At 39.2% G+C, this 11,025-nt stretch overlaps 3 protein-coding genes across 3 annotated transcripts; 1 reads left to right on the plus strand and 2 right to left on the minus strand.

The window, feature by feature from the left end:
* Window positions 1-1,429: 1,429 nt before the first annotated feature.
* On the plus strand, window positions 1,430-5,188 carry Cbr-unc-94 (the record flags this gene model as incomplete). Its single annotated transcript, XM_045244591.1, has 10 exons — window positions 1,430-1,491; window positions 1,631-1,724; window positions 1,778-1,864; window positions 3,346-3,667; window positions 3,721-3,883; window positions 3,933-3,999; window positions 4,048-4,143; window positions 4,190-4,333; window positions 4,570-4,717; window positions 5,151-5,188. The coding sequence occupies 10 exons, from the start codon at window positions 1,430-1,432 to the stop codon at window positions 5,186-5,188; spliced, it is 1,221 nt and encodes a 406-aa protein (XP_045092523.1).
* Window positions 5,189-5,814: 626 nt separating this feature from the next.
* On the minus strand, window positions 5,815-6,888 carry Cbr-sir-2.4 (the record flags this gene model as incomplete). The annotated part of the gene is made up of 3 exons (XM_045244593.1): window positions 5,815-5,949; window positions 5,992-6,289; window positions 6,347-6,888. The coding sequence occupies 3 exons, from the start codon at window positions 6,886-6,888 to the stop codon at window positions 5,815-5,817; spliced, it is 975 nt and encodes a 324-aa protein (XP_045092522.1).
* Window positions 6,889-7,760: 872 nt separating this feature from the next.
* On the minus strand, window positions 7,761-10,507 carry CBG03921 (the record flags this gene model as incomplete). Its single annotated transcript, XM_045244600.1, has 7 exons — window positions 7,761-7,935; window positions 8,043-8,232; window positions 8,280-8,815; window positions 8,882-9,012; window positions 9,063-9,927; window positions 9,977-10,329; window positions 10,412-10,507. 7 exons carry the CDS (start codon window positions 10,505-10,507, stop codon window positions 7,761-7,763), a joined length of 2,346 nt encoding a protein of 781 aa, XP_045092521.1.
* Between the last annotated feature and the right edge of the window lie 518 nt (window positions 10,508-11,025).

The raw sequence follows: 11,025 nt of genomic DNA on the forward strand, positions 1-11,025 counted from the left end.
AACTGTAGAAATTGTAATCGAAACTCATGACCTCGAGGGACAATGTCCGAAAAGTTCAAGTTCACTTTTCACACAATCTTATAACATACATCGTCTTTTCTCTTCCGTCATTTTGGGATCTTTTCACGAGAAAAAACGAAGAAGAAGAAGCAGTAGGAATGTGATAGGATTAGGCTTCCTCCCCATCTACTGAGAGTCTCTTTTTCTCACTTCAACTTTTCTTTTGTGAGTATCTGTGTGTGAGTGCCCCGGACAGCTGACCCTACTCAATTTTCAAAGGAAGAGGGTTGCTGTCCCGTAATATTATCACAACCCGAACTTTTTCGAAAATAGATTTGGAATACGAAACAAATCATATTTTGAAGCTAACATGGATTTGTTGATAAGAACTCAAAAAATGCGAGAATAAAATGAAGGACTTGAAAAATGATATGGGAAAGAAGGGTTGGTAATTTCATCAATCGTTTTGGTTTGATGAGAAACACATTATTATTAGTACAAAAAAACAAAGCTGTGGAAGAGAAACGCCCACGGTCGAGACCGAAGGTCCCAAAACGACAAATACGGTAGCTAAAAATCTTTTAATTTCAAATTTAATTTCTCGTTTTTCGTTTGTTTTCGTTCGGGCAATTATTTCACTGCCGAAAAAATTTCATGTGCATTTTTCTCTGGAATAGCAAAAAAAGGCCAAAGTCAGTAAAAACTAAAATAAGTCCTTCAAATGAAAGTTTCTCAGTTACCGTAGTTGTTGTTGTAGGGCCTTTGGCCACAGCCACCAGCCTTTCTCGTCCACAACTCAGATTTATTGAACCAGCATAATATCAGCAAAAGAAACCGAATTTTTAGCAAAAGAAACCGAATTTTAGGAAGGCCGATGACATAACTGTTGTTTATGATTCCGATTTGTTTGAAAACATCACTTTCCTAGAACTCTTGCCATTCGCTTCTGAAGCTCTAAAGCAAATTCTTGGAGTTCCTCTGTTCTTTTACATTTTAATAAAACTGTCATCCAATCGGTCAGTCAACATTGGCCAATCTTTTGAGCAAATTTCAAAGACGTCTTCTCTTACTGTCCTAACCTACATAGAAAAAACTCCCATCCCATACTTTGATAATAGCTTATATTTACACTTATTTTCTTCAATTCGGTCAGAAGAGCACACAAAAAGACAAATAACAACCGAAAACCAGAGACATAGAGATTTAACCGACGAGGGACGAACTGTCAGTGTGAGAGACACCGAGATATGAAACGCCTCTTTTTGGTTGTTTCACTGTCTCTCTGCACTCTCCATACTCAGCGTACTCTCTGACTCAAGTGCGCACACGGGACACTTTTCCATTCTCAGTCAGCTGCGCCCTCCCCATCATTTTTCTCAAATTCTTCATTGCATTCAATCAGTAAGAATTGAAGCTGAAATTCTAAAAAATGGAAACGCCCGCATCTCAACCACCCCCACCAATGTTCCCAAGATCTAGAATTTATCATAGGTAATAAACCACAGTAAAGTTATACTATTTTAGTCAAAAATCAAGAAAAAAATGTTTTTCTTTGCATTTCGAAACAAAATTAATGTCACAACCGTATATAAAAAAGTTGATGTCGTTGTAAAAAAGTTATTTTTTGCAGTTACTACTCGGAAGAGAAAACATTCTCAGCACCATCAGCAAATACTCAACAAGGCAATCAGCTACCATCAAAAGTCTACAACAAAGGATTGAAAGTAAGATTTTCAGAATAAACCATGTAAAATTAAGAGCTCTGAAAATGATTCAGGATTTGGAGGACAATGACATTGAGGGTCTTCTCTCGAAACTATCCATCGACGAGTTGGAAGATCTCAACAATGATTTCGATCCGGATGTAAGTATTTTCGCTTTTGTTGATAAATATTTGGTCTCAAAAAAAAATTCCCTAGATGGAAATACAAAAAAAGCAGGTTTTTGAGAGCTTCGCTTGTGTAGTCATTTGTCACTCATTCAGTTAGTAAGCGTTGAGAAGAGTACTTGAAAAGTAAAGAAGGGGTGTGTGTGGTATCAATTGAATTATTAAGAAAATAATATAGCCTTATAGAACCGGCTGAGGGGTAGAATTAGGTTTTCTGTTTAGAAAAGAACAATGCGCTGCTCATTGCTAGTTGGTCTGGATATGATTTCACAGTTTTGGGAAGTCAGATTTTTGAAAATCTGGAAAACTTTATTTTCGAGTTCGCGCTAATATTTTTTTCTTGAGAAGTTTGACGAAAATATTAGTGGAACTCCAAATTGGCGGTGGTCGACCGTTCCAATCAATTAAATCCAATCTCGATCATCAGTAATATTGGCATCTTTGGCTGTCTTAATTCTAGACCGAAAATATACTGGTTTGGTTTTTCTTTGAGTGAACAGATACATTTTTTATCAATCGATAATTAAATGTTTGATGAATGCTTCCTTCATCTATCACATGAGCCCAGTGTCCACATATACCGCACTCCTTTATATCCAGCTTCGACTGTTTCTCTAGGTCTATCCTCACCATTTCCACTCGATTCTCGGGAGTATGCCGTCTCACCGTTTCTCTGATCTCAACACTATTTCAAGACACTCTCACTGGATCTCAGAAGAGAGACCGAGAGCGGGATGTACCGCCTGAGATCCGTTTCTCTGCTTCTCTAACTGTCTAGGAGTTAAAGATGTTAGGAAAAGACCTTTCAATCAATGTTGTTCCTCTCCTCTCTCCGCCTGAGAGACGGCATGGATGATGAAAATTGACGGCATTAAAAACTTGGGGGAAACCTAATGGAAGCGGGAGATGAGTTTAGGGGGAAAAGCTTCTATAAATCATTTAAATTTTACTACTGCTAGGATTTTCTTCAACTAGAGTATAATATCTGATCGAAGCTTTAGTTCCTTCATTTGCTCTTTTATTGCCAATCACATGCACCACACATTGTGTATCATGCCTCATGATTTCAGCTGGAATCGAACAAAAAACTCAATCGGAAATTTATTTCTCTTTTTTTGCCTCCTTCAATCTCCTACACTTGTACATACATAAAGTGAGATACACCTACAAACACACATACACAATTTTATTTGCGGAAACCATGAGGAAAAGACCACCCTCACATTGATGGGGGAGATGTTTAACTTTGGTTAGAACGGGAAGAAAAAGTAGGGAGAAGGGCACATTGTTTGGGTAGAATCGTTTGGAAAAAATGAAGGTAACGAGAACTTTGTCCAATTGCTAGGAGGGCAAAAAAGTGGAATGGTTAACACAAGAAAACGACCAAAAAGCACCAGAAAGATTGGGGCGAGGAGACTATCGAAGAACGAAAAAACCTAAAAATCGCAATGTTTCAGAATTCCATGCTTCCCCCTTCACAGCGTTGCCGTGATCAAACGGATAAAGAACCGACAGGACCATACAAAAGAGACAATCTTTTGAAGTTTTTAGAGGAAAAAGCAAAAACGGAAAAGGATTGGGATGACGTATGCCCGTATACACCTGGAGTGAAACGAGGAAAGGTGTACGATAGTGATAGTGGCAGGAATTCTGAAGAACCAGAGGTTGGAAAAATGGAAATGCCCATTGAAATTGATCTGGATGATGACGAGGAGGAGTTGGAATGCGCTCTTGTCTCGGCACCTGAAAAGGATCTTGTTGATTTAGCTGGAATTTTAGGTAAGTTTTGTTAACTAGCCAACTGATCTATCTTATTTTTTTATTATTTTTAGGCATGCACAATGTCTTAAATCAGCCACAATACTATAATGCACTGAAGGGCAAAACACAGGATGAAACAACCGGAACGACGTTTAACGGAATCATTCAGTCATATGTTCCCCGAATTGTTCCTGATGAGCCAGATAACGATACCGATGTGGAATCATGTATAAAGTTAGTGTTGTAATACCTGAAATGGTTCATAAAAATTACTCGTTTTTAGCCGGCTACGAGAAGATGACACAGATTTGAAGGAAGTGAATATCAACAATATGAAACGATTATCTAAGGTTGGTATTTTTTAATTTCAGCATTTTAAAAAGTGTTTTCTGTTTTAGGAACGAATTCGGACACTTATTGAAGCTGCATGCAACAGTAAACACATTGAAAAGTTCTCTCTTGCCAATACAGCCATCTCAGATTCGGAAGCTAGAGTGAGTTTTGTTGTAACAGAATATTGTATTGAAAATCGAACTGCAGGGGCTGATTGAACTCATCGAGACGTCTCCATCTCTCCGTGTTCTTAACGTTGAATCCAATTTCCTGACTCCTGAACTTCTTGCCAAATTGCTTCGATCTACTCTAGTGACACAGTCGATTGTGGAATTCAAGGCAGACAACCAGGTAAATTTTTTTCTTTGATTCTCGAACACACTGAAACTCTAATAGAAACATGTAAACATAGTGTTCTATTTCGATCTTCTCCTTTTTTTATATTTCTTCCTGCTCTATTTGTTTACCTAACAACGCAGATTTTCACACGTTTTCTGCGAAACAGCAGACAAAAAAGTTGCGCAAGTTGATGCGAGTGGGGTAGTAATTGAGAGATGGTCAAACACTAAATTGTGTCAACTTTTCAGCGTCAATCTGTGCTTGGTAATCAGATAGAAATGGATATGATGATGGCGATAGAAGAGAATGAGTCCCTTCTCCGAGTCGGTATTTCATTCGCATCCATGGAAGCTCGGCATCGAGTTTCGGAGGCGTTGGAGCGTAATTATGAACGAGGTAAGACTTATTAAAGAAAGAAGTTTCTCTGTGACGTCATTCATTGCGTTTGTTTTTTTTGCCTCACAAAAAATCAGCTGTTTTTATCATCTTTTCGTTAAACCCCGAGGAATGCCTCTCAGAAAGATGTGACACCTGACCTCGTCTCGAAACAAACAAAAAAATAAACCAACAGGGCAGGGATGTTCGGAATTCCTTTTCGGAATTCTTCAGCATCTCAAAATTCGGAGTTTCAAAGTTTCGAAATTTCAGAGTATTCCGGTTTTGGGATTTTGGAATTTTTCAAACTTCAGATTTCATTTTTTTTTTTCACAAAAAAAATTCGAAATATTCCGGTCGGAGTTTTGGGAATTCCGTTTCAAACGTCCCTGCAACCGGGACTTGACATCAGTTATCAAAGTTTGAATCCTTTATGATATTCTAATAATTTCAGTACGTCTCCGTCGGCTGGGCAAAGATACAAATGTCTAATAAGCTTCTTCCCGGAAGCCCTGTTATTTTTCTCGCCTCCTTCCACCTTCTCTCTCCAACCTTATGTGTATATTTTCTTTCTTTTCCCACAGTTTCCCAATGTTTTATTGTTCCCCCCTTTCCCAATTCATCCATCTCAGTCGGTTTCTCCTTGTTTATTATCCCGCTAATGAATCTGAACCTCAAGACAAAAGAAAGAAAACTTATCCGTAAATGTAATCAATTTGAAGAAATTATATTTAGATTCCCTTCCATTTTCCCCCGTTTTATGATTTTGTATAATTTTCTCGAACTCCGAGAAACTTGCAGGGTGTCGTAGTTCTTTTTAATTGTTTCTAAACTCCTAGCTTTATTTCTCCATTTGGTTTAAACGTTTCAAATATTTTCGAACCCACTTGTGATCCTCCTCAGCCCGCACCCTTTCTATCGATTTTATTCTCAAAATCAGCTTATTTTGCTTCCAGAAATGTTTTATATTTGCCCCCTCCCCACCCCTTTGACAAAAAAATGTGATTCGAATAGTCTTCTCTCTCTATCTTCTCGTTCTATGATCCATTAAATAAACGAAATCAAAATCCATTTTCTTCATTATTGTACTTGAGCCGTTTACAAAGTCATTTAAAATGTTAACAAATTTCCAATGGTACAGGCACTTCATCAGGGAGATCGTTTCCGAGATCAACTTCAACGCCGAGTGAGTGACATAGTGAGTAGAGAATCAGTTTGACATCCGCATGGATTGCAGTCTCCACGATTTTTTCCTGAAAAATTATGTTGCCCGGAATCAAAAATCAAGTATTTACATGAGCAGTTTCTTGGTAGTTAATAGTAGTAGTTTTGATTCCGCGAGCTTTTGCGTCGACTGGAAGAGAACCCATTGGGATGATTTCAAGGGAAGTTCCGATGCAAAGAAGATGTGAAGATTCTTTCCATGTCTTTTTGATTTTCGTCAGATGCTTATGGTCGATTTCAGAGTCCCAATCTAGAGTAGCATCACGAAGCTTTCCACGACAGGAACGACCTGTTTTTTTGTTTCCTTCACAATTGCGGCCAGTTGGTTTCAATCCAACACTCATCACAATGTTTTCTCGCACATATTCACTGAAAAATATGTTTGCATAGATTTGCATAGAATTCTCTTCTAGAAGATCTTCTCACCTAAAACACGATTGACAAACTTCTAAGAACAGATTTCCGTGCACTTCGATCAGATCTTCCACAGGGATTCCCACTTTTCGATCCAATCCATCCACATTTTGAGTGATTATCGTTTTGATATATCCCGCTTTGTGTAGAGCCAGAATGCATTTATGCGAAACGCCTGGACGAGCCTGAACTCTCACTAAACTCTGTAAGTTGAAACGAAATTTCAAATGACGGACCACTTGGAAATTAACGCCTTCTGCATGTTTTCCTTCTGCTTGTAACGTCCAAACACCTTGTTTTCCCCTGAAATCCGGAAGCTTCGAGCCCGTACTAACTCCAGCTCCGATTAACACAAAAATGGGTTTTTCCGTATCTTTGGCGTTTCGGAAGTGATTCGTGAGGACTCGAAGCTTCTCGATCATCTGATCTTCCGTGTCCCGGATCTGAAAGCATTGATTTTTTAAATATGTCGGAAACATTGGGTTTACCTCTGGTTTTCCGACAACGCCTTTATCAGGATACTCTGATAATAGACTCTCGTATACAGACGTCATCTGAAAATGAGCATTTTGAAACTTCAGAGACAAAAAAAACTAAAATCGGAAAAATTTAAAGGTTTCACCACTTCAAAACGTTTGAAATCAAAACAGAAATTCGGAATTTTAAAAATTCGGAAATTCAGAAAAATCGAAAATTCTAAAAATTTGAAACTTTGGAAATTCTGAAAAATCGGCAATTCTGAAATTCGAAAATTCAGAAAATCGGAAACTCAGAAATCCAGCATTTCTGAAATTCAGGAATTCTGGAATTCAAAAATATCGGAAATCCAGAAATGGAAAAATTCAGAAATAAAAAAAACGGGAATTTCTGGAAATTCGATAAATCTGAAAAACCGGAAACTTTGAAAAACCACTTTTACTGAAAACCCCAAAAAAAAAGATTCGGAATTTCAGAAAATGAAAGTTTTTTAGAAATTTTGGAAAATCAGAAATTCTGAAAATTCAAAAAACCAAACTTTTCGAGCATTTAAACAATTAGAATTGAAAAAAATAGATACAGCTTTCATTTTTATCAGGCGTACCAGATTCCGAAAGTATTATTATTGGAGAGGAACATATTATTGTTGAATCTAGGTCTCCAGTGCTTTAGAAATTCTAATTTTCTCAAGTGAAAATAATAGAAGAGGATTTTTTAAAAATTCATTAATTTGTACTTGATTAAAAGATGACTGATTAAGGCATACATAAAATTAATCGAGACCGAGATAGTGATTCTAAACGAAGAAGGCTAATAAACTGGACAATGTTTGAAATTCAGGTTATATCATCGAAACTATTACATAAAGGTTGCAAAGTGATTCAATATATGGGGTGAGGAATGAAACCTCATGAACAAGATCTAAAGTTCAGATTCTAAACGGATGCTATTATTGGAAAGTTGGAATGTGGACAGCAGATGCATTCCATAGTTGTTGTGCCAACTGATTATCGTCTCGGAAGGCCGGTAATCTTGTCAGGTTAGCGAGAAGTGGACCCATCGATCCGATGAGACTATCCATGAGAAGATCCAATGAACCATTGACTGTGCCAACTTCGTCAGCTCTGAAATTCAACTCCGATATTATTTATGCTAAAAATACCGTAACCAGAAAAAAAAATTCTCAATGGGGGTTATTCATCATAAGATCATAACTGAACTTCCGAATTACCTAGTGACTGCAGCCGATCTTACAGCATGAGCCATCATTCTGAAAGCTGCCGTTGAATCAGCGCCAGTCGTTCCAAATTCTCTTTCAGGTGACGCATCGACCCTTCGTTTTTCTCCTGTCCACCATCTCGCACGTTTCTCCATCGCAGATGGACGGTACGACGCAGTTTGCTCCGAAATAGGGGATGCTGCTGTAAAAGAAAAAAGGTTTACAGTTACCATGCACAAGATATATTACGTCTATGTTTAACATCCTCATCAAATGGACTGAAGTCTCTTTTGCTTCCATTAGCACCACCTAGTCCATCTTTCTTTCGTTTCGTGTACTTTCTACGTGGTTGTGGAACAACTTGGCCTCCGGGAGACATCTCAACTGGTGGATCACTAAGCATCTGAGCAGCACGTGCAGCATTCACTACTGCTTGCTTCTCTTCAGCTTCTTTTTGTAACCTCAAGCGAATCTTCAGATCGTGTTTAGATGGGCGTCCGACTTTTCGCTTCAAAGTATATCCATCGTCTTCTTCCTCTTTTCTTGGTTTTATAGGTTTCATAGGTTTAGTGATTGGCGATTTAAATGTTGTCATCTTCTTACGTCCAGTGTTTTTCGGTATCTCTTCATGAGAACGAACCCATCCATACCACTTTCGGCACTTCTTGTCCACGCAACGCCATCTATGTCGATTACCTCCACACATTTGCGGTCTGACTTGGCCATTGCAATTGACACAGTGCCGGTGACCACTCTCCGAAATTACGGGTGTCTTTTCAACTTTGCTGTAACCACTTTATCAGTGTTGACGTGTCTCTGTCATGATTTTTGTTTAATGACGAGGGACTTACTAGTGTTTCGGACGCGCGCGATCACGAATCCGATGCGAGCTGGATGTTGGAGAGTTCGACCGACCGAGTAGAACAGTGGCGGAAGGTGTTTGAGGAGTGGGACTTGATGTTCGCGAACGTGGGGAGAGTACCTGAAATTCAACTTTATGAGTCGAAAAGTCTTCATTCGCAATTTTTGGACCTGGACTTTTTTCTTTTTCTTGATCACAGCCTTGGACCGTTTCGAAGCGTCCTCGTCATCCGACTCATCATCGTCAGAGTTTCGTTTTGGTTTCCGTACTCTTTTAGCAGGCAAAACAACTGGCAGTTCAGTTTTCTCAGAACTATTATCACTGATACACTCAGTTTTGACCTCAAGTTTCGGAATACGTATTGTCTCGTCAAGAATGCCGCGAACTGTTGCTCCACCCTGTGTTTTGATAACACCACAATGGGCTGATTTGCAGCTCCAAACACCGTTTTGAGCTCGACACTCATACCCACATTGATCACAAAACTCCACCGCGGGTCTATCTAATGGATTCAAGGTCAATAGTTCTGGACTCAAGGGCCTGTCTATAGATCCGTCCGATGGCATATTGTTGAGAGTCAGTATCAATTGATCTGCATGGTTATCCAAATCACCTTGATTGTTGAACAACTCATCAAACATATCCGATACTCCAGAGAATCCAGATAGCGAGATCATACGTGAGCGTCGACCAGATGCACTTCCAGATCGGTGTCGACTTCTACTAAAGATATCCTCAAAAACTTTGGAACTTCCACGCGATCTTTTAGACTTGTATGATTTCGAATCATCGCCCAAATCGAAGTTGCCAAGTATAGCATCTCCAAAGAGTGCATTGAAATCTGTAGAATCTGCATAATCAGGGAATGCGTCTGAAGTCGATGGAATCCCTCCGCCACTCAGAAGTGCGTTGTTCAAAAGCTTTCTCCGTGATCCGTGTGAGCTCTCACTGTTCATGCGATGTCTTCTCTCTTTTCGGATCATGTCTCGCAAAACTTTGGTAGCTGATGCGTTGCTGGATGCACGGGAGCGTGTTCTGGAGCGAATAAATATAAATTTATGATAAGGAACTGAATAGATCTCACTTCGTAGATGCACTGCCTGATCGGTTGCCTCTCATTTTATCCGGACCGGCCAATATTGCATCCATAAATCGCCCACTAGTTTGACGTTTTCTTCCTGCTGTCGGTGAGCTTGGAGGACTTTTTCTTTCCATTATTGGGAAGTTGATTTCATCTGAATCTGACTCTATTCCTGCGGCTTTACGAATTTCTTGGACAGCTTTGTTGAAATCTTTTTGTTTTCTTGGAATCTCGTGATCTGACCGATGCGCTTCATAGTCCGAAAGATCGGTTGGTTTCATGAAAGAAGTCTCCAATGTACCAAAAAACATTACAGGAATCCGCCTGGCCGGCGTGTCTTCGGTTCTTTCTAACACCTGTAATTTAAATTGAATTGGTATTTAATCTGAATAAAATCTAGCTCAAAAATCGATAAAAACATAAAGGAAAAACACATACTTTTGCTGGCCATGGCGGAAATCCTTTCATTTTTGCCCAGATTAAATCATTGGGTTGAAAATTGTGTGACGAACAGTTAGGCTCGGAAGTATCCATTGAATATCAGCTGCAATGACAGAATCAATAATCACAAACTAGAAAAGAGAGAGAGAGAGAGCGCAGAGAGTGCGCCTGTACCACGCGATGAAGAGAGATAAGCGCCAGCTGGGGGATGCAGGCGCAACACTAGTGTGCGCTCAGTTAGAGGGAAAGTCAAAGTTTTTGAGATTAAGGGCATGACCGATAGCATTGGAATTTAGAAAATTAGCATAGATATGTTCAAGACAACAGCTGAAAGCATAACGATAAAAGAAGAAAAGCAAATCATGGAAATTTTCAAGAAAAGTTCATGGATTACGGTAGCAAGAATTTGTGTGATTTGTCGTTTCCGCGTTTGCACCCAAAGTTGATTCGTAAATATTTCTGAAACGATTTTTCCATCATCTTTTTGCGAGTTTCATTCAATCTTTTAGTGATTTTTCAGTTTTTTGTACGAGACTCCACCGATTCCGAGGAAGGGGTTGTCTCCGAGGAACCGATTGCGAGGAAATCGGGGCGGAGTTCCACTTTTACGG

Source organism: Caenorhabditis briggsae (genome assembly GCF_000004555.2).
Source record: "Caenorhabditis briggsae complete genome, chrI, whole genome shotgun sequence".
NCBI classification, from domain to species: Eukaryota; Metazoa; Nematoda; class Chromadorea; order Rhabditida; family Rhabditidae; genus Caenorhabditis; species Caenorhabditis briggsae.